Source organism: Halichoeres trimaculatus, unplaced genomic scaffold (genome assembly GCF_033239565.1).
Source record: "Halichoeres trimaculatus isolate MK-OKI-2021-1 unplaced genomic scaffold, fHalTri1.1 fHalTri1_scaffold_22, whole genome shotgun sequence".
Lineage (NCBI taxonomy): Eukaryota > Metazoa > Chordata > Actinopteri > Labriformes > Labridae > Halichoeres > Halichoeres trimaculatus.
The window spans coordinates 20,661,514-20,684,846 of NW_027437200.1; the positions used below are offsets into that span (position 1 = coordinate 20,661,514).

Genomic DNA, 23,333 nt, shown 5'->3' on the forward strand with positions numbered 1-23,333 from the left:
TTGAAGGCGGAGGTTGGGGTTTAGGGTGATCTAGAGGGTGGAGGGTGCGGTTAGATAGTTAAAGTTGGGTCACGGTTAGGTTTAGGTTGATTTTTTAGGGTAAAGGTTTGTGATGATTCAAAGGTTAGATTTAGGGTTAGGGTTTGGCGATATTTCAACAGATAGGGATGGGGTTTAGAGGGTACCCTGAGGATAAGGGTTCAAGTTTAGAGTCAGGGCTTTGGAGCTGAGAGTTGGGGTTAGATGGGTAGGGTTAGGTAAGGGTACGAGGATCAGGGTTAGATTAGAGTTAGAGGGTTAGGCTTTTCTGAAATTCAGAGTATTGAAAAATGCAGAATTTTGCAGTACAGTTTAAGATTTCATCACAAGCTAAAGAAAGAACTTAAACACATTTTTGAAGGCTAATATGTTGGAGTCGCTGGTTTAACCCAGGGTTCCACTCCCGACCACTGTCCCTTGTTTCTCTGTTGACTAAATGTTGCGATTTTCCTTTAAAATCTCAGTTTTGAAACCATTTGTGAGGCCGTGTGGGACAGAAAAGAAGCAGGGTGAAAACAGCAGGGGTAGACAGGGTGTGACAGGTCAACAAAAGGAGCATCATGATGGCGTGGATGGAGCTGAGGAGGGGCAGATGGCACAGCGACACACATTTGATGCATTTGGACATCAGAGTCTGGTCAACAGAAAGAATTTGACTGGAAGCTCTTTGGGAATTCAAGGATCGGAGACTGAGGGTCAGTGAGTTCATCAACAGGACCAATGGGACAGCTTGGTGGGGAGCGATCTGGACTTGAGGTGTTGTCCCCCTACCTGGGGAGGCAGCGTCCCCATCCAGCAGGTTGTCGTCCTCGGTGGTGTGGAAGTCCATGATGACGCCGGCTCCATCCAGCAGCTCCTCGTCGCTGCTGGCGCTGGCGATGCTGTTGTAGCTGTTCCTGCAGTAGCCTCTGTGGTACAGCTGCTCCGACTCCATTTAGCAACACGCCAGTGCCCTGGATAACAAGGGGGGAGGAAGGGAGGGAAGGAAAGAGGAAAGGAAGGGGGGTGGTAGAGATATACACACCGTGTTTGTGAGGATGCTAGATTAAAGAGCCTACCAGGTGAGTCTGTGAGTCTGAGAGGTAAAGACGGTCAGTAGGGGGAGTTGTTAGTGTGCAAACTGACTAACAGCTGAACAGACAGACAGAGTGAGGATGTGATGGAAGGATTTCCCTGTACACACATTTCCACTTCAGGAACAAACATTACAGTGGCAGAACGAGCAGAAAGTTCAGCAAAAACCAAAAGAGACAACATTGATGCGGTCTTTCACAATTTGAAAACACTAAAACCAAAATAATAAAAAAACATTCATCTCAAAGAATTTCCTCCAGAAAAAGTTGATCCAATTTAGCAAGTCAGTCAAAACTGTTTGTTCTGAGTCCAAGAGTTGTGGCTGATAAAAGGTTATTATTGGCAAAGAAACAACAAAGAATCAAAAACACAAGAAAAAAAGGAATACAAAACAGTGTAAAATTTTCAAATACAGAAAACAGCCTGACAAGTAATAAGTATTGTAGAGCTGATACAAATTTCAACCCTACAATATCATCTCCTTAATATCAGCTCTTTAATATGGTATTTGATAAACAAGGATGATATTGTTGGGTTGAAATTACAGAGCTGATGGAGCTAGTATTGTAGAGCTGTATTCTGCCCTATATAGGACTGATATCATAGAACCGATTTTATAGAAAAAATATTGTAGAGCTAATATGATGGTGCCTGTATTAGAGAGTTGGTATCATAGAGACAGTGTTGTAGGGTTGAAATAACAGTATTGATATTTCAGAGCTTGTATTGTAGGCCCAGCATTTTGAAGCCGATATTATAAGGCAGAGCAAATACTAAAGGCACGATATTTTAGGGTCGATATAAAGTCGATACAATGGTGCAGATATTATTGGACTGATATTATAGGGTTATAACATTATAGTTGATATTATAGAGATAGGCAGATATGGTAGAGCTGATATTAGAGAGTCAGTATTATCAAGCCTATATTGAGCCTATAGCAGATAGGGATAGGGATGTATTCAGTTAACTTTGTAAAACACTCTGCTGAGCCTGGGAGCTGTTTAATAAACATATGCTTGAAGGCATTTGATTGCAGTTAAGTGTTAGAGTTTGTATTGTTCAGTCATTTTACACCAATATATTTTAACTTTGACAGCAAATTAATATCAGCTTTAAATATCAGTTATCGGCCTCCTTGCCTACAAATAATCAGTATCGTATCTGCCCCTAAAATCCATATTGGTCTGTAGCAGAAGTAATTTAGAGTTTCCTCTGTCATAATTCAGGTCTATGCCTTGTTGTTTTTTTAATATATAAGACTAACTAGCCTTACGATATTCATCTACTTTACATGACAGGACGTCATTTGTACATTGTTAGATTCACATTTTTTCTGAAGTTCTGCCCCACTGCATTCACAGACACACAAACACGTGCACACATTCAGACACACAGACAAGCACGTTCCATATAGTGGACAGAGAGCTGGAAACTACCACAAGAAACATCTCCCAGTGCCTTCTATTCTCTGTGAAGATCCAACACTCCCCTAAGGAAACACTGTATATAACAGAGCTGATATCATAGACGAGAGATATTTATGTTGAAATGCTGAAAGACATTTCACCGTATAGAAATTTGACTTCAATGAACTCCTGATTCTTCCGTACATTTGGAATAATATCCCAAAATTATCGCAGATTTTCACCGTTATAAAAATTCCGAATGTTCAGGATGCCGACAGGAAACAGACTGATATATTGGGGGATATATTATAACACTGATATTATAGGGGCAGGATTACATAATTGATATTATAGGTAGAGGTAGACCGATATATCGGCCGGCCGACATATCGGGCCGATATTTGGACATTTGTCTTTATCGGCCATCGGCCATATTTTCTTTTAAAAAGCCGATTTTTGATCCGTTGTATAAAATGACGCAATTTTTGATCAGGCACAAAAAAGATGAGCACCTCAAACTTGTGGAACCACTTGGATACATTACATACTTTTGTTCAAATTATATCAATAAGTTTAAATTTCTTTTTTGACATTTTAAGAAGAGTGTGAATGTTTACTACTGCTTGTTACATTGTGTATTTACTCAGACAAAATATTTCATTGTTTTGAAAGCTGAATAAATGTTCAGAGGACTGGACACGACTTGTTGTAATAGATTTCTTTTAGTTGCTCAGAAATTGCTGCGTTTCAAAAAAATGTGATAAATATATATTTATTTAACAATCGGCCTGAATATCAAATTGGAAAAATCGGCTATGCATATCGGCATCGGCTGCCCAAATTTGGAAAGCATCGGCATCGGCCCCCAAAAAACCCATATCGGTCAACTTCTAGTTATAGGGGAGATATTATAGAGCCAACATATCAAATAGAGAGGATATGTTCACATTTCCCTGAATAAAATTTTGTATAGTTCCAGTTTCAGTTCAGCTCTGATGCAGATTACCACATGAGATTTAAAATCTGAAAGAAAAATGGTAACTACTGGACAAGATGATGAAAGATGGAGTAAAAGGAAGAGGGGAATGAGGTGTGGAAAGAATGAGAGACAGAGCTGATCCATCATAACAGACGGAGATAAATCTGTGCTGCCAGGGGAGCCTAACAATTGATGATGAGCAGGGTGATGATGAAGAATGACTGAGGGGAAACATTTGAAGAGCTTCAGTAAAGCTGCAGAGTGGAAGATGACTTTTTTGTCTTTGTTCTGTGAAAAAAAAACTTAAACTTTGAGATTTTTTGGGGGATGTGACGTGTTGTTGTAACTGTGGTGTATTTATAGACGGAGGGATTAAAGGGACACATGGACATCCTACCCTCACTGATGGGATTATAGCCATCATAATAATAACAGCACTGCTGGACAAATGGAAATGAACAGTTCAAACATCGCCCCCATGTGGACAAAGAAAGAACTAAGTCTGTAACCGCAAATGTGACTCAACCAGCGACCGAAAATGCCCCCGACCAGGCCGAAAATTAAAGATTAACCAGAGGGCATTTTAGGAACATTCACACCAAGACGTGATGAGTCACAAAGGAAGAAGGAAAAAGAGAGGAGAGAGCTCGACCTGAAATGTGCCCCGCTGCTGTAGTCTGACTGATCTGCTCTAGTCCTCTACGCTCTGATGGCCGAATCATACTCCTTCATATCTCTGTGAGAAAAAGGACAAAGTCTAATAGATTTATGAGCAGCCTCCCTATCGACCTGAGCGGTTTCCATTTCCTTTCTCATCTTGTTTTTTTCTTGGCTTGATTTGTCACCCCTGCAGGGCGCAGCGCGCTGAGGTGACATTCATAAAAGGCCACGATGAAAAGAAGAAAGGAAAAGAAACGCTGGGGTTAGCTGGATTGATTTGAACAGTCAATGTTTCTAGAATATGAAAAGGGCGTTTGTAACAAAACCTTTATTTATTAGGTAGAAAGTTTAAAAACTAACTCAGCTACAGTCTTTCACCGAAGCCGTTCACCTCTGACTAATAGCAGCAGACACTTTGTGATGACAGTAAAACCACATTACAACACAAGCTAACACGGCTAAAGTCTTCTGCAAACACTCACAGACAGTGTGAGCTTAGACCCCTGATCCTCTTTGGTACAAACTGTTTAAAGTGAAGCAAAGAGGAAAGAGAAACTTTCCCCTCGCCAGTATCACCCCTGATTCAGCAGGAGACTGGACTTCCCTTTGAGCTCGATTGAATCAGCGCCGACAGGAAATTCAATTCAGCTCGTTTGTAAATGTGGAGAGGGAGCTCATGTGATGGTGCCCTTTATTTGCTCTTTAACTTTTAGTTTGTTGTGATTCAGCCCCGAATGAGAAAAACATCCAGTGATAGGAAATGTCAGCTTTTCCTCTGAATCACTCTAAACTCTCTTTGTCTCTTGCTTTCATTTAGTTTGAATACAAACCTACAGAAAACCTGAGATAAGGGAAAAGTTGTCACACAATGTCCGGTCAATAATAATTCATGTGCAAAAGTACGTAAAACTGTATTGACACAAGATTTTAGAGTTAAGAATTTGATATCAAACGGAAGAGGTCGATATCTTGTGAAAATAATAAGGGAAACAATTATAAACTCAAGATTTTTTCATCTTAAGCACGCAAAATAACCCTATCATAAACAGCTATCTTGCACCACCAATCTCAGATCATGACACGCCTGTATCTTCTGCAATCTTGTCAGAACAAGTTCATCTTGTGCAAACAAATTAAAATCTTCAAAGAATAAGTTATCTTGTGCCAAAAAAGTTCATGTCACTTGAGAAGTCAATATTTTGTGCAGTCTTGTGAACATCATTATCTTGTGCACACAAGTCCAAATCTTCAGTAACTTCTATCTTTAACCAAATTCAACATGCAACTTGAGAAAAAGACAATATTTTGCGTAATATTATGAACACAAGATTGTTATCTTGTGCTCACAAGTTTGTATCTTGTGCAAAGTTTTTACTATCTTGTGCGTGTAAGGTGATATCTGGTGCCAACATGTTCATAGAACATCAAGCCAGTAAAGGGTGAAATCTTGCATACCCAAGATTATCTTGAGCACACAAGATTATCATCTTGTGCAAACAAATTGCCATCTTATCTGCACAAGATAATTTATTGTACGAAAAAGTTGATACCACTTGGGAAGGAGCAAGTATCTTGTGCAAACATGTTAACACAAGAATATGATCTTGTGCGCAAGTTAACATTCCATGAGAACAATTCCATATATTGGGAAATCCTAGGCATGACAAGATTTTTATCAAGAGCATGCAAGAATATCTTTGCTAACAAGTTGACAACTTGGGTGAGTGAGTTATCTTGTGCAATTATAGAACTCTTGTGCCAACAAGTTCATTTCTTTTGAGAACAAGGTGATATCTGAAGACAGTTATCTTGATGTAAAAGTTGAATTTTTGTTGACAGGTTAATATCGTGTGTTCAAGTAAATATCTTGTGTAAACAAAGTTTGCAAACTTAAGAGCACAACATCATTGTTTTTAAGACAGTCGTTCCATTTGAAAGAAGAAGTTATCTTGTTTGCCCTGGATGATAACTCAGACCCTTTTTGCTAATAATGAGAAAGTTGACGTTTTTTCAATTATCTTTGAAGGAAACTTTTTCATATAAGAAGAGTTTTTATTTTGACTGTCAGTTGTAAACTTGCTCCTGTGATCTCTGGTTCCATAAACCAGTAGGGAGCGGTTCAGGAGAGAGGAGTGTATTTGTGTGTGTTCGACACTCGATAACAGCAAAATAATCGACAGCAAAAGAGCAAACGTTGCGGGGTCTGCTGATGTTACACAACCACTGTCTTATCTGCCTCCGCCTGGTCACTATGGAGGTGTTGCCCAGGCGACTGTTGCTGGGATATGACTCAGCGTTCTGGCCTCCATATAACCGACGGACTCACACCTCCTTCAGAGACAGGAGCAACATGTTCAACAGCATCACTCACACAGGCAGGTGGTCGATGTATTGACGGGTATGGAGCACAGACAGACGCCTCATTACAACACAGAGCTTCACTCATTACAATGACAACATGGAGGTCATTAAAATCAACTACAGCAACTTTATCTGCAACACTGAAGTCACATTCTAAGTTCAAGAAAACAACACCTAAAGATCAGAGATGAGTCATCGTAATTTGAAATTATTCACCAAATTGGATTATAGACAAGTTTTTCCTGACTTTGCAAATGAAGTCATCAAATAAAGTCATTATTAGTCATCAGCTCACTACTTTAGCTTTTTACTTTATGTTCAGACATTTTTTTCCCCCAATTGTGACAATTTACACAGAACTGACTTCTTTTCCACTATTCTGACCTTTTCACTCTAAATTCTGGCTTTTATCCCACTATTCAAAATTTTAACAATGACTGACTTCTTTCACTATTCTGACTTTTTCTTACTAATTTGAATTTTCACTTTAAATTCTGACCTTTTCACTTCAAATTCTGACTTTTTTTCACGATTCTTGCTTTTTTCACAGGACTTTTTCCAACTGAAATAAAAAATGCTTCTTATATTCCTGTCAATAAGGTATATTGTCTGTCCTGGGTGGCCTGGGTGTAGCAATCTGGATTTTGCAACTTGAGTTTTCAGATCTGAATTTGACAAATTGAATTTGAGTGACCTGAATATTTTTGTGGTTAAATTATGAAATGAATTTTTGGATCTGAACTTTTGAGTTATTTTTTTAAATCTGAATTTTCAATGGGTGAATTCCGGACAAATAAATTAAGATGCATGGTTTTCATAGCAAAATAATTCAATGCCATGAATTCAGTGGTGTTTTTATTTCAGTACTTAAAATTCAGTGGCTTTTAAAATTCAAATAATTATATCTCTTTTTTGCTTTCATAAAGACGCGGTAAATGGTCAAAGCCAGGAATTAAACCTCTCACATTTGGACGCTTAGACCACAGGCCAACAGTGCCCCAATGTAACACACTCTTAAAAACATTTGATTCTTTTTCACAGATATAACAAGAAAACTGATATCAGCTGATTCAATTTTACTAGATTTGATTAAGCTGGGAATGGCAACGTTGGCCTCAATTTGTAACTGTTTTTGGCTCGTCATGATCAAAACTGGAGAAATAATAAACTCATCGGCTAAAAAGAGTTAGAATTTGTACTGCTTTGACTAAACGACTGTTCAATTAGTCACAACATCTAAAACAAAACGGTGAAATCATTCACAGCAGCATAAGATGAGTGTAGTTTGTTTAGTGTGGAAACAACATTATTAGCCATGCTGCTAACATGCTGCTAACGTGCAGCCACCTCGAATAAAGAGCACCACTGAAGAAAGATGAAGTTGCTTCTTTCACAAACTGAATGCTGAAAGATGAATAATTGATGTCCCAAAAGGAAAGAAAAAAACATTCAAGAACAGTGTGTGTGTTTCAGTGTGAGTGTGTGTGTGTGTGTGCGCTATCAATGAGGCTTTGTCAGATATCAATTTCCTTCAGCCTACGCCAGTCTGGGAGTATTATTTTCCCACAGAGACAGCAGTGGAAGCACACTAGAATTAAAAATGGAGTCTCGTTTAGATGTTATAGACACGTAAACAGATCCGTTCAGGGTTTAAATCAAAATCAGATCTTCAGATGTTGTCACCGTGACATCAGGACAGTGTGACGGTGAACGAGCCTCCCTGAGGTCAGACTGAACAGAACGGAGGCAGACACTTCAGACAGACATAACACAATCAGTGCCCGGTTAAACCATCAGCTAAATCTAATAAGGAATGCTGCAGCGCTGCTTTCAGTTTGACCTGTAACCCTGCCTCTGATTTTTGATAACGCTGCACGAGGACAGCTCATCATAAAACAGTAATAAACAACTGAACAGTGTTCAAATGAAAAGGCAAAACATTAACTCGAGCTTATGTTCAACATTAACTCTTGTACAGTCAAAAACATCAGGTCTGATTTCTGCAGTGGTGAGGGATTAATAAGGGAAAGGTAGTCACCATACTTACATGGTCAACACTTTTCAAGACAATCATCCTATAGGAGCCCAAATTTGATAAAAAACTTGTTGAATAGTGTTAAAATTAACAGCTGGAAAAACTACTTTCACAACTTCTCTCTTTAATGATGTAGGATTTCCATTCAAACAATTCCTGTTGATAATGTCAACCAGCTTACCTTTAGCAAAGCTCAACTTTAAGCTAGCTAATTTATGCCAATGCTAGCATATCTTTTGGGGGTCAACTTGTGTAGTAGTTTACAAGACAAATAATTGACATTTGGAATGGATATGCATTGAAAGCTTAAACCTTTAGTGAAAGCTTTCTTAACTGAAATTTTTGGATAATTGTCCAAATGGCAGATATCGATCCCAATAATCAGTCAACAGCAATTATTGGTTAACATATAGCAATACTTCAGCCCAACAAAAACTAAAAAAGAAAAAAAGTGGCTGTTTTCTTTGTTAAAACTTTTAGCTAACATTAATACTAGCTAGGTTGTAGTTGCTTGCTAACATTCAAACTTTTAGGGCTGGTGCTTGGACAAAACCTTGGGACAGAGGAAGAATTTAATGTATGTTTTTTTTATTGGATGTTACATAGACTTAAACAATCTATAACATATCAGCAGGTAAAGATGTTTCGAAAAATACGGGTCAAATATCTGTGAAATGGGGCTTGAGTACAGCGCAAGAAAATGTAAAAAAGTTTGAAGTTCAAAGAGTAGTTTGCTTCAAAAATGAGTCAAGAAATTAATTAAATGCTTAAAACCCTGATCATAACCCGTCTGCTTTGAAGCAGTTTTAATGTTTTTTTGTCATTTAATTATATTAATCACTATATGATATAGGGGCATAGTGTCTGTGACATCACCCACTTGTTTCTGATACAGAGTTTTGGAGCCCATCTTTGATAGAGGCCATATTCAAAATACTTAATTCAACCTAGCTTTGTTCAAGTTATGGTGAGGTAAAGAGGCGGGCCTTTAGCTTCTCAGCAACAGGCTGCCTGTCAGTCAGGTCAGATAAAAATCAGATAATAAATTAAAAAAAAAATATCACCTTCTGTTTAGCGTGAATGTTGAATAAGCAGGTAAGACACAAACACTTTTTAAAACAGACTGTAAACATGTTTGTTTTTGCTTTAAAAATGTAGCTAGTTTGGCTTGGTGTGTATGTGATTATCTGTACTTTTGGAGCCAGCCTCGAGTGGACATTGGAGGAACTGCAGTTTTTAGCACTTAAAAAGAGTTGCCACTTTGATTCAACAGACTCAAAACATCTAAAAAGTTAAATTTAGAAAATAAAGTACAAAAAAAATCTCCAGTACAAAAAACAAGTTATCTGACAGCTCTGAGTTTGGATTAGCAGAGCAAACCAGAAAAAGACTCTTCTTCAGTTTTTAAAAGTTGCAACTGAAAAAATACTCGTATCGAGCTAAATGAAACTGTTAGCAAAGAGACAAACTGTACAAGTGCTGATGTTTCATCACCACCATGACACAGCCAGCATGATAATGAAATCAAACGGTCATTTTGCAGCAGTTAGCTGTGCAAAAACACACGCTTCATCAGCATTACACGGTGAAAACAGCACATTAGGAGCACATTGAGCGGAGAATGTGTGAAAGCAGATTGTGCAGCTTCACTTGGCTGCAGCTCAGGGCCTGAATCTCATAAAAGCGTCAAATAAACCACAAATGATCCAGGAGGGAAAGCACACACGCTAACGGTGAATCCACGATAGCTTTCATGCTAACTGTGAAACAAGCTGGCACCTGTTTGTCAGCGTAAAACTGGAAAAAGAAGCAGTGAGTGCTCTGAATGTGACAGCGATACAGGGATGGATGGATGGCCTCACACAAGCTAACAAACCGCCATGACCGTAAATTAAAAAAAATAGAAAACACGAAGCAACGTCACGTACCTTCCTGATGCCTCAATTCCAGCCCGAGCACGACAATTCATCCTTTAATCCTGAGAGCAAACGCAGATTTCACCGTCTTCTAAACGAGAGGATTTGACATTCTCCTCATCATCATGGTGTTTTCTTTTTTCAGTCCCATTCCTGTGTCAGTGACGTTCACTTCCTGTTTCCCATCCCAGCAGCAGAGGAGGCAGCAGAGGAGGCAGCGGCAGACCCTCCACCCTGAGACCCAGGGACGGTCAGAGACAGTCAGGGAGAGGAGAGGAGAAAATCATCAATTATTCATCTAATCAATGCTATAAAACGACAAAGATACAAAACAATGAAGACACCACATGAATAATGACATATGAGCTGAATAAAGCTATAATACTTTCATGGATGTAAAGTTTTTGTCCAACAGTTGACAGTCTTGTATGGAAGCCCTAAGCAGACATGCTTCATACAGCTTACGTACATTTTATTTTCTCCATTTTTTATCAACATTTCGTTGTTTCCATAAGATATTATCTTATTTATCTTCTAGTTTGAGTGCCAAGATAATGAGTTAAACCTGTGATGAGTAATTTTTAAGACTTTCTCAATACTGTAATTAATTTGATTACTTCAAGATGTTTTTTTTTTTTTTTGTTTGTTTTTTTTGATAACAGGATATATTTTTTTTATATTTATAATTTAGCCCATTTGTGTGTTTTTTTTTTGTTTGGTTTTTTTTTTGCAACTTTGTTACCTATATTTGATCATCTGGCATTACCATGGAGCTTTTTTGTAATAACAGGATATTTTTCATTATATTATAATTATAATGAAGCCCATTTGTGTTCAATTTATTTATTTATTTGTAACTTTTCTACCTATGTTTTAATCATCTGGCGTTACCATGGAGCACTTGTTAGTGCAACAGATTTTCTTAGCCAATTAGATTTCTTTTAACAACTGAATAATCTATTATCACATGGTTTGTAAAATGATAAAATACATGTCCCCTTAGGGCTCCTGTACTTAGCTTAAAGCTCCTGTGGAGACATTTTTCTGATTATGAAACAGCCTGAAATATATACTAATAAATATTTATGATCTATAAAGGCAAGTAAGACTATCCGGAGCGGAAATTGAATTTTTTAAATCATATTATTATTGATTTCTTAAACGGCTGCCGCAGGGTAGGTGTCAGATTAAAATATTTAAAGCATCATGCTAAATGTTTTAAAGGTAGAAAGCTTGTTAAGGTGTGAAACATTTAAAAATTGACATAAATCAGTGTGAGAATTATTTTGTTTAAAAAAAAAACGCAACTTAAAAACACACAGGGCAAAAACAATTAGAGAAATATGGACACCTCTTTGTCCACAGGGGGCGCCAAAATGACAGAAAAATTGGAATTTCTTCATGGGAGCTTTAAAATTTTTAGGTGAGATTTAGAAACAAGGCCAAAATAGAAAAGAAAAAAGACACAGATAAAATCTACTCTTGCAAAAATGTAGGTTGTATAGTGTAAATATTATCATATAACAATAATGTAAACTATAACAGTAAAAGTACATTTACAGGTGTATTTGATTCTTGTAGAATGAAAATTGAACTCTTAGTGCTGGAGTACCAGATAAAATATTTTTGTTACAAACTCATGCGCTCATTTAATTTAAATAAAAGTGATAATATCATTTTAACATATTCTAGATATGGTAAAAAATAGGTTTTCATTAACTGCACACAATACAGGTATTATCTATCCAACAGTCCTATGTAGTAACAATTTTGGGTTTACAATTTTAACATGTAAAATGTCAAGTAAATGAGACCGGAAATTCATTATAGCAAATGTAAGGAATTTAACTAAGTCTTTACTTTTTAGGAGAATAAATAGATAATCTTACAGTCCATTCAGTTTATAATTTGGTTTAAGTTCTTCACGGGGGAAAGAGGGTCAACTGACTTCTACTAAAACATGACAACTAAACCAGATGAAGTTGTTTTAAAGTATTTTTAATATACTTTCTCATTTAGAAGTTATTTTTGTGTTTTGCTTTATCTAAAGAGAACGTTTCACAAAGCATCAACAGTTTCCTCCTTTTCATTGAGTCCATACAACCAAACAGTGCCATCTAGTGACCAGTTTGAGTAACTTCTCTTGCATACACTATTCGGTTCATGTTGATTGAACTTTTCTTTGGTTGCAGTGGTGACGAGACGACTCAAATTTGAGCCAGAAAATCTGATAAAAGCAGCAAAAGCCGAAAAAAATGAGTCACAAAAAATATAAGAATTTTATTTCATCAAGATAAATCAGCTTCCAAAACCCTTGATTCTCATTACATGAGCTAGAATCTTGTCTTCATTAAATAACTGATAGCACTTGTAACACATCTTTTTAGAAATCTTCAAAATCCTGTAGAAAGAAACTTCCTGGTTGGCTCTTAATGTGTACGACAACTTCTTGAGTAGTTTAAAATGAACTCTCCTTCCATCATCACGTCTTCTCCAGACTCTGATAAAAACCCAGCTCCCTGCGGTGCTCCTGGACCGGCATGTTCCTTCTTGTGCTCTTCACCTTCTCTAGATCAATCTCCACCCGCACCATACCTGGTTTCTCACCCCCACAGTCACCCAGCACCTCCCCCCACGGGTCCACCGCCAAGGCGTGCCCATACGACGCGCGCTTCTCGTGGTGCCGACCGACCTGTGCTGCCGCTAAGACATAACACTGTGTCTCAATGGCCCGTGCACGCAGTAACACCTGGGAAAGAAAGGTGTTAGAAAATTTAAGGAGTGTTTGTGCTGTTTTGGGATTTGTTGTCTAATCATCTCTCATCCCACCTCCCAGTGAGCAGTTCCTGTGGCTACAGTGAAGGCTGATGGGTAAGTCAGGATTTCAGCTCCAGTCCTTTGCAGAGCGGCAGACAACTCAGGGAATCTCAGATCGTAGCAGATCCCAAGACCGACCTGTGACAGTTGAAATAAAAGATTATAGAGAGACGTTTACTGATTTTAAAACCAAAACCCAAATAAGCAGAAAAACTGTAGATTTGCTCATTAAATGTTTTCAAATCAAACCTTAAGTCAGTTGGAAAATGATGCCCCTTTGTATCTCAAATTTACAATGAAATGAAACGTAACAGTGAAATGTGATTCAGTGAAACAAAACATGACATATCATGTTGACCCAAACAAATCATACTGGATTGTTACGTAACATAATGTATAATGCATTGTGTCATAACATAACATATCATTTTCCTTGTATTGTTTCAGATTGATCTGCTTAAACACAACCCATCATATGGTATTGTTGTGTAACATACACACATCAAAACAAATTTCACCCAAGTTGCTTAAGTTTTGTAACAAAACATAATGTTATCTCAAATTTTTTAACGGTCATAATGTTCATAATAGTTTGTTACGTTTTGTTACCTATAGTTTTGTTACGTAATGTCACATAATGCCACATAACGCCACATAATGTAACTTAATGTAACGTAACATTACGTGCCGTCACATAAAGTATTGTAATGTTACCTAAAGTGTAACAGTCACAATGTTCATTGTGTTTTGTTACCTTAAGTTTTGTTACATAATGTAACTTAATGTAATGTAAAGTAAAGTTCTGTAATGTTACATAGAACATTGTAACATTACCTCAAGTGTAACAACTGTAATGTTCATGTTTTGTTATGTTTTGTAACTCAATGTTCATAAATGTTTGTAATGTTAATAATGTTAATGTTAATAATAATGTAACTTAATTTAACGTAAAGTAACGTTACGATATGTTACATATAATATTGTTACGTTACCTTGAGTGTAACGATCGTAATGTTCATAATGTTTTGTAACTCAATGTTCATAAATGTTCACAATGAAATTTAATGTGATATAAGGAAACAATATGTAACGTAAAGATTGTCATCTAATGAAACAGCACCTTGCCAACTGGAGTTTGAATGGGAGGCATGAGGGAAGGTCCAGGAATAGTGAAGGCGCTCTCTTTGAGGGAAACACCTTTTTCCGGTAGCTCCACATCAAACAAATGGGACTTCCTGTACACTGAAGTGATGTCACCTGTGTAGGTAATGACCAGATGAAGTTTAAAACATGAAGATTTAAACAATATTAAGTTTCTTTGATGTGATGCTAGAGCTACCTTTATCATTAATTATGATGTGACTGTTATAGATCCGTCTGTCAGACTCCCAGTCATGTCCTCGTTCATGAAATCCTCCAAGAGACAGCCACACTCCCAGCTTCCTGGAAGACACAATCACACTTTAACAGAATAATCCAGAATAATAATGGAACCAGGCTTCCACATAGGTCACTCTTGGGATATTAAGTGTCAAATTTCCCAGAAACTCAAATAAAAAAAATTTGTACCCACCTGGCCAGCTGGGTGTACTGTGAGATGGTGTCTCCTGTAAGGCTCTCAGACAGAGACAGCGTCTCCTCCCGACTTGATCCGATGTAGTCGAAGCCCTCAGGCAGGAACACCATGCTGGCCCCCTGAGCTTTAGCCTCCTCCACCAGCTGCTTACAGGCAGAGAAGTTGGCCTGTTTGTCTGGGGTGGCTGTTACCTGACACACCGCAGCCACAGGGCGAGGAAGAGTCGACATCCTGCACAGAGTGTTGTTATGTCCAGAGGACAGAAAAATATCAGGTCAAACATAGTTTATCATTAACTGAGTTGGTTAATCTGTTACTTACATTTAAATCTGTCTCCTGAAACAAAATATACAGACTAAAAACTGAATACAGCTCCATATGTTCCCTGTTTAAGACCGTTATTACATGTATGAACTCATACTTCCTTGTCAGAATGACCTGTTCTGCAGCTTGATCTGTCGTCTCAGATACTTTGCAGACGCTCCCACAATGCACCTGGCTGTGAGCATTGGTCCAAGTCACTGCAAAAGCACAGCACCCCTCCTGTTTAGTCCATATTAGTATTGAGTTCAATTCTGTATACACTGTGCTGCAGATGGATCAGCCGTGTTTCCTTCTTCTTCTTCTTTGTTTTGTATCTGGAATTAAGGCACAATTACCCCACCTGGTGGAGAGCACATTTTCTTCTTCTTCTTTAGGTTTTTCGGCAGTTTGGCTGCCACCTGCTGGTATGGAGTAAACATCGGGTCATTAAATGAATCTTACTCTTTCGGGAAACAAATTAATAAATGGTAAGAATAAGCATCAAAAATTGTAATCAACAGTTAATGTGTAAATAATATACCGACAGTGAATTTTGTCAGAGAATTTACACTAAAAAACATTTTAAAGAATCTCTCCTTGGATTTGGTGATTTGAGATGTCATAAAAAATATGAAAAAATATAAAAAATAAATTCAAAAAATAAGACCAAACATAATAACCAAAGGAGTTTAATATATACTATATAATTCCAACAGTTATCAAGTGTTTTTGGGGTGGTCAAAGATATCAACTGTCATAGTATGTATGTAGCTTACAAGTTTTTTTAAAATAATTAATTAAAATTTATTTTCGTTTGAGTTTGTGAAAGAAGTTAGGTTGGGTAGCTCGGTAAAATGTAAATTGCTCTTCAGTTTATTACTAAATATAAAATCACTAGCAAAACACTACATTCACCCCGTTTTTCCTTTATACTCAAAAGGAAAGAAACCGTTAGAGTGTTTTAAAACCAGTATTTGTTTTTTTTTTTAAATAGCTAATTTTAAATATTTGTCATATGTTGCATTAAAGTCACAAACACACCCACAAAAACATAATTTCAAACAGGGCCTAATCCCCAGACAGGCACCCACATGAGCTACCTACCGCTGTCTCTCCGGGGTCCTTCTCTGCAACACCCTTCCAAGATGGCAGCCAACAGTAGCAGCACGGGTAACAAATCCGGCAACAGCGGCGGAGGAAAACAGTCCGGCCCGTCCGCCGAGCAGGTACATTCACCTCCACTTCAGGCCGAGTTAAACGCTACGGACGCCGACGTTGTTGCTCGATCCTGTCAATTTTAGAAAAAGGCGCTAAACTGACTTCAAGCTAACTGGAGCTAACGCTAGCTTCCCTATCGCCATCATCCATCTATCTTCGAGCTTTCTCATCATTAAACGCTAGAATGACGTTTATCCATAAACTTAATTTGATTTTATGAACCATATGTCGTGATTGACTCTTATTGTGAGAAGTTAAGCGGTTTGTAGAAACGTTTAACCGAGCACACCCCTCTGTAGGTATGGTGTGCTGCTCTTGTCAATGGGTCTTGCCCAATAAGAGAAAGTGGAAGAAGCTATTTTTATCCCTGAAGACAACCCAGCCCCTCTTACTACCCAAAAAGTACACCAAGTATTGCAAAAAATACATTCCTTTATTTAATTGAAGCTTTGAGAAAAACAAATAATTTAAACAGTAAATACCGTCAGTAGTAAGGTAATTATCACATTAATTTGACACCAAACAGATGTTGTTCAGGGTTAAAAAATATATAACAATGACCACAGATATGGGAAAAAAATGAGTAGGAAGCCAGAAAAAGCAGCAATACTTCTGCTGTCAGAGATGTTTTAAATAGGTATTTTCTGGGCCAGGGAAAAAATAACCTTGAATTAATTTTTAATTTTTGACTCTCCGAATTCTGAAGCGAAAAATAATTACGAGACTTAAGTCAGATTTCTGACTCTCATTTTATAATTTTATGTGTCAGAATTCAAAGATGTGAAGATGATAATAATATCAAAAAAGCGTACCTCTACTGTCAGGAAGCTCAAACCCTGACAAGATCATACAAGTCCTATTCCCATGGATGAAGGCTACTAAACAATTAGTCGAACTTTGGTCGGGAATTGTTGTTTTGAAGTTTTCAGCTGCTTGTCTGTAATTAAAAAAAACAGAATAATATCAGCATTTTCTCTAAGAATTCTAAAGGAGAAGTGTCAGTGTTGTAAATTCTACAAATCATCATAATACAAATACCAGAATTCTGGGGTTGAAGTCAAAATTTGGAGACCAAAGTCTGAATTTTGGGAATAAAACCGTTAATATGACAGCTGCTAATGTAAGAATTTCAGAAAGTCTCAATTCTGACTTAAATCTCAATTTCCTAATTTTGTTTCTGCGGTGTTGTAGCTCCACCTTCCAGAATCGGATCAGTTTAGCCTGGCACCCCAATGGAAGCGTACCAAAAAGTTGGACGGGTCATCTTACTGATTTGGGGATCCGTCCCAGGATTAGTCAGTGGAAATGCCATAAAATGCGTGCTGTGCTGAAACGAACAGAACTGGAAGAAATGGGGCTTTTTTTAAGGGAGACCTGTGAATATGAGGTCACAGTAATCAAGTCTAGTGAAGATAAATGCAGGGACCAGTTTTTCCAGGTGCTGCTCACAGGCCGACTTTGTAACTGTCTAGAATTTCAAAATAACATTTATACACAAAATGTATTTTTAAATGCAGGGAATTTTAGAAGGTGATAATATAGAACAATGTTTTCTACAGAGAGCTGATTTAGCTGAATATTCTGTTTATGAATCCTCTCTCTGGGTCTGTGTCACTGAAAGCTGTATGTGTGTTTCCGTCTCAGGTGGTGGCAACATTTCAGAAGATGCGTCAGGAGCAGCGCACCATGGCTTCTAAAGCAGCAGAGATGGAGATGGAGATCAACGAGCACAGGTTGGTGGACTATGATCTCTTTCTCAAGTTGATAAAAAATGATTAGTGAGTCTGAATTTAACATGTTTACCACTTTCTTCCAAACCTAGCTTAGTAATTGACACCCTGAAGGACGTGGACCCATCCAGGAAATGCTTCCGACTGGTGGGAGGAGTGTTGGTGGAGAGGACGGTAAAAGAAGTTCTGCCAGCCTTGGAAAGCAACAAAGAACAGGTGATGGAGAGACGACAAAGATTTTACCAGAGTATTACCTTAGATATCATTTAAGTGTTCCTGATCACTCACCTTTCCACCCACAGATCACCAAAATAGTCGAGTCCATCAACACACAGATGCAGTCGAAGGGTCGCGAGCTCACAGAGTACAGAGAACGCTACAACATCCGGCTGGTCGGGGAGGGCGAGGCAGAGGCACAAGGCCAGACGGCGGCGTCTTCACGGGACAGCGAAGGAAGCGCATCGAAAAGTGGAGCGGGAGTTTTAGTGTCGTAGTTCGTTGGTGCAGAGCGTCGGTTGGGCCTTTTTGATTTCTGCAGTACTGATGTTATAGTTGGAGTCATAAAATCTAGGTTGTTACTTTTTACAGGGGAACTTTGGAGATCAGTTAAATTCTGCAAAATGTGCAGCCCTTGGTATTCAAACACTTTAACACAAACTCAAACAGTAGTGCTCTGCTTATGTATGTGAAAACTAGTGCATGTAAAATGTAAGTTTTGTCTTACATTTGCCTTTTGGTGAGCTATTTTTTATTTCTGAAATACTGTGGCACATTAAAAAATTGAATCAAACTCTTGTTGTTGTCTATGGAATCTCTACATTTTTGAGTATTTTTAAATTCTGTATTTTTTTTTTTTATGATGACCAACTTAAGTTTTAAACAATTTCAAAAAATAACCTCAGATTTCACTGGACTTTGTATAACGTCACCATGTGAGATGGTTCAGGTTCAGGTATGAGCAGCTTACCACACATTTAGAATAAATTCTCCTCACTGAATACACAATAAAACTTGTATAATTTCTGATCTTTACATGACCTGCCGAAACTTTGCGTTTAAATTTCAAATGGCAAAGTGTCGTCTTGTGCCTGAAGTGTGCTGTACTTAATGTTTAGCTCTAAGGATACATTTCTAATATAAGATCTCCAGGGGGGGAATTATTTTGTTGCAGCATACAACAAGTGAGAGGTAAGAGCAGTACACTGAAATAGAATACACAAAAGAATGACACGCTTAAGCTAATTAACATTAACAATAATACAGTAAAATAAAGTGAGATCAATTGTAGCAGAATATAATTGTCTTTTTATTACTGTCATTTTTGTTAATCTCACACAATTTGCTTTATTTTGCGTCCCAAATCTTCAGATACTGTATGAGACAAAGAGCATTTCAACAGACAACAGATTTCATGCTAAGACTAGAAAAATCTACCTATAATTTCCGAACGATCAGATATTCCGCCTATTTGGACAGGAATACGAAAACTTTTTAAACCAAATTGTAGATGCAAAAACAATAAAAATGATCACAGAAACTAAAATAAGAGGAAGCAAGATTGGTTAAAGCTGATCATTTGCAACGCAATACAATTTAAATTTTGTAAAATGGTTAAAAATAGAGACAAGGGTGAAATTAGCAACAGAATTACAAAAAGGAGTTAGCATGGGAATTAGCTTCATATTCACACCATAGAAATATTACACAACCTAGCTAAACGTAAATGTGGAGTAAATTAAATTGTGTGACTTTTCTTTTAAAAAGGTAGGTTTCACTTTGCTCATGGGCAGAGGAAAACACGATTTCCGACGAGGATGGGATTCGAACCCACGCGTGCAGAGCACAATGGATTAGCAGTCCATCGCCTTAACCACTCGGCCACCTCGTCGTACTTACAGTAATTTCGTAGCTAGTTTCGATTTATTTTAACACTTTTTGGAGCGTTTGTTTGTTTGTTCAGCGTATTATATACTTCCTGGCTCGAATTTACAATCAAAATAGCGTCAATGGTCGTTTAACCTCACCTGCGTCTAAGCTAACCGCTAACTAGCTAGCTAGCTTGCTGCCTCGGGAGGTAGATTCCATTGCGCCTTTAGTACCAGCTTTACGGTGCTTACGTAGGCACATGCGCCGCGGTTGCAGCATCGCACAGTAACAGCTGCGCCGTGTTTTGATTGCGTTCACAGAATCTGGACTTGGTTCATCATTGTATTCGTGACATCGAGAGCTGCATGAAGATCTGGGGCACCAACCACAAACATGCAGTCGTTGATTCTGTGTGTTTTTGCCGTGGTAGCTCCGCGGTAGCTATGTAGGTGTTAGCAGGGACGCTTCGGCAGAAATAGCCAGCCTGCTGCGGTGCTCGAACCCTCTTTGTGAACAGTCATCGGCCGGTTTCCTCGTTTCTCTGGAATGCATCTCTCCAAGAAATGTTCCGCCTTCAAAGTGGTGCTGAGTGCTCTGCTGATCGTGGCGCTCCTGCAGCTCATCTACCTGTCCTTCCTGTCCAGGTTTCACGGTAAGCAGCAGCGGTACAGGTACTCGGAGCTCTTCGGAAGCTCCAAGAAAAATGCGCACACGGAGAAAAACTCACGCAGGGAGCGGTTACGGTACTCCCTGTCAACTGGAGGGATCTTTGACAACAGCGGGCAGTACCGGGTCTACAAGAACTTAATCAAAAGTGATTTCACCACCAATCTGAAACCAGGGTCTGAACCCAATGTCCTGGCTTTGGGCACACACACTACCATCAACAACCTGCATCACCTGGAGTCTCTTCTGGACAGGTGGCAGAACCCGCTCTCTGTGGCGATCTTCGCTCATGGACAGGATGTCAGGTTTGCTACAGCTCTGGTGTACGCGCTCAGCTTCTTCTGCCCACACATTCAGGCCCTGGTGGACTTTCACCTGGTGTGCCTCTCAGGGGAGATGGCGAGCTTCCCTGAGCAGGACAGGGAGCACTTTGCAGGTCTTGAGGACTGTTCCTCTGTGTTCTCCAGGCTGGAGTCCTACAGGGACAAACACAAGAACTACGCCATCAGTGGGAACGTCTCATACCCAAACAATCTTCTTCGAAACGTTGCAAGAAGTGGAACAGAAGCCTCGTACATCCTGGTTATTGACATCGACATGATGCCGAGCGCTGACCTGCACCAGCACTTCCTGGATATGATCACAAGGCGGGCACCAGCAAGCGACGAGGTGTTTGTGCTTCCTGCGTTTGAGATCCGCCACGCCAGGAAGCTGCCAGGCACCAAATCGGAGTTGGTTCAGCTTTATCAGGTGGGAGAGGTCAGACCGTTCTACGAGGAGCTGTGTCCTCGCTGTCAGGCCCCGACAAACTACTCACGCTGGGTCAACAGCCATGTCAGAGACACTGGTATCCTGGAAGTGGCTTACACACTCACCTGGGTGGACCCCTGGGAGCCTTTTTACATCGGGCCCCACTCTGTGCCGCTTTATGATGAGAACTTCAAGCAATACGGCTTCAACCGAATCAGCCAGGTGCGTCTGAACTTAACAATCTGAAGTAAGAAAAATGTTGTCTGTTTGGTTTTGTACATCTTTGTTCTCATCCTGTTTTCCCATCTTCCCCCAGGCCTGTGAGCTTCACGTAGCCGGGTACAAGTTCTCCATCCTGAGTTCAGCATTCGTAGTCCACCGCGGCTTCAAGATCCAGGGTGAGTTCCACGCCAAGAAGGACGAGGAGAACAAACAAAACCGCGTCCTGTTCCGCAGCTTCAAAGAGGGCCTGAAAACCAAATACCCCTCCTCCACCCGGCGGTGCTGAAACAACACGAGGACTTCGACCCACCTGCTGTAGTGATGGATGCTCCTTTTTCATAATCCAGACAGATTTAGCTTCCAGTCAGGCTCCCCGTGTCCAACGCATCCCACTTTCTCCATGATTTCTTCTGATGATGACACGGTAGTTTAATCTCATCAAACTCTTGGGTTTATTTCAAGACGTCTTGACAAAGAGGAGCAGGAGATGTTCTCTGGGGATTTGTGACAGCTCGCTGCTAAAGACGGAGGTTTATGTGACGTTAGAAAACTGGCGAGTCATGAGGCCGCTGTTTTCTTTAACTCAAATGCAAATGTGTAGTCTAAAAGGCATCTGGTTGACTCTCAGTGAACGGCACATGAGGAACGTTTCCCAATAACAAATATTTTTGAGCTGGTCAAGTTTAAAAATAGACAAAAACTGTGATTTCAAGACTTTAAATAAATTCAGGGACATGTAAAAAGCAAAAGTTCAAATTAATCTGAGGAAAGAAACATATTTAGTCAGCTATTCTTTATAAATAAGCGACAAAAAGCTTTTTTTTGTGGGAGTTAAAATCGTTGATAAGCCCATTTCTACCAGGACAAGAAAAGTGAAAATGAACTCTTTCAAAAATTCTGATTATGAACTCAAAAAAAGTTACATTTGACGTAAAGTATTAAATTCTGGGAGGTCAAAAATTTCAACTTCATGATTGTCTTTTCCTTTTTCATACTATAGGATTTTAATCTAATAATGACTTTTATCATATCTTAATTTAATAATTATAACATTTTATGTTGAAATTTCAACTTTCTACCTCTCAATGTAACACTGAAAAACTGACACTTAAAAAGTCACAACAAAGTTTTTTAAGATCAAAAAGTCACACGTGTGAGATTGAAAGTACTTCCTGACTCATAACTCTTCACGTCATAATAATGACTTTTTTTTATCTAACATCAATTTAAAATGACCTTTAAATTAAACATTTCATCTTTCTACCTCTTCAATTCAACTTTTAACCTCACAACGATAATTATCTCTTATTTATAATTTATATGTCCTAATTCTTACTTTGAATTTTAGACCCATTATAAAAAATTACATCAAAAGTTTTACTTTCATTTCTCTTTTTTGACTTATAAACTCAGTTCAATTTGAATTTTCTCAAAAAGTTGATATTTGACTCATAATTAGAGTTTTTCTCAGAATTGAGACTTCAAACCTCATTTTTTGACTTTGGCTCATAATTATGATGCCTGACTTTGAATTATGAACATTTTTTTTCATTTCTCCCAATATTTTTGACAATTTATCTAAAAAAATATGACTTCTAAATACATTATTTAAGATTTTCTCCAATAATTTCAAATTTTTCTTATTGTGACATTTTTCCCTTTTATCTTGTTTAAACATTTATGGGGTTTGTTTTTATCCTTTATTCCAAAAA

The 23,333-nt window shown here is 38.5% G+C and overlaps 4 protein-coding genes and 1 non-coding gene across 6 annotated transcripts in view; 2 read left to right on the forward strand and 3 right to left on the reverse strand.

Moving 5' to 3' along the window:
- Nucleotides 1-10,660, reverse strand: part of clcn3 (chloride channel 3) — a 42,538-nt gene extending 31,878 nt beyond the window's left edge. The window contains exons 1-2 of one of the 2 annotated variants that reach the window (XM_074699103.1): nt 10,486-10,635; nt 811-992 (exon numbers count right to left, since the gene is read on the reverse strand). In XM_074699103.1, the coding sequence (XP_074555204.1) occupies nt 811-973 (163 nt within the window). In that variant the 5' untranslated portion in view covers nt 974-992; nt 10,486-10,635. Of the gene's footprint in view, nt 1-810; nt 993-10,485 lie in introns of both variants that reach the window. The other variant, XM_074699104.1, reaches the window with a different exon arrangement.
- Nucleotides 10,661-12,489: 1,829 nt separating this feature from the next.
- Nucleotides 12,490-15,447, reverse strand: nit1 (nitrilase 1). Its single transcript, XM_074699106.1, has 6 exons — nt 15,305-15,447; nt 14,864-15,097; nt 14,630-14,733; nt 14,411-14,547; nt 13,303-13,428; nt 12,490-13,222 (listed from the first exon to the last, which is right to left on the reverse strand). Exons 1-6 carry the CDS (start codon nt 15,373-15,375, stop codon nt 12,956-12,958), a joined length of 939 nt encoding a protein of 312 aa, XP_074555207.1. The 5' UTR covers nt 15,376-15,447; the 3' UTR covers nt 12,490-12,955.
- Nucleotides 15,448-16,239: 792 nt separating this feature from the next.
- pfdn2 (prefoldin subunit 2) lies at nt 16,240-18,905 on the forward strand. Its single transcript, XM_074661945.1, has 4 exons — nt 16,240-16,395; nt 18,032-18,120; nt 18,210-18,333; nt 18,420-18,905. Exons 1-4 carry the CDS (start codon nt 16,261-16,263, stop codon nt 18,609-18,611), a joined length of 540 nt encoding a protein of 179 aa, XP_074518046.1. The 5' UTR covers nt 16,240-16,260; the 3' UTR covers nt 18,612-18,905.
- Nucleotides 18,906-19,923: 1,018 nt separating this feature from the next.
- On the reverse strand, nt 19,924-20,005 carry trnas-gcu (transfer RNA serine (anticodon GCU)). The gene has a single exon. It is a non-coding gene; the product is annotated as a tRNA-Ser (tRNA).
- Nucleotides 20,006-20,249: 244 nt separating this feature from the next.
- On the forward strand, nt 20,250-22,978 carry b4gat1 (beta-1,4-glucuronyltransferase 1). The gene is made up of 2 exons (XM_074662284.1): nt 20,250-21,621; nt 21,716-22,978. Exons 1-2 carry the CDS (start codon nt 20,530-20,532, stop codon nt 21,905-21,907), a joined length of 1,284 nt encoding a protein of 427 aa, XP_074518385.1. The 5' UTR covers nt 20,250-20,529; the 3' UTR covers nt 21,908-22,978.
- Nucleotides 22,979-23,333: the final 355 nt, after the last annotated feature.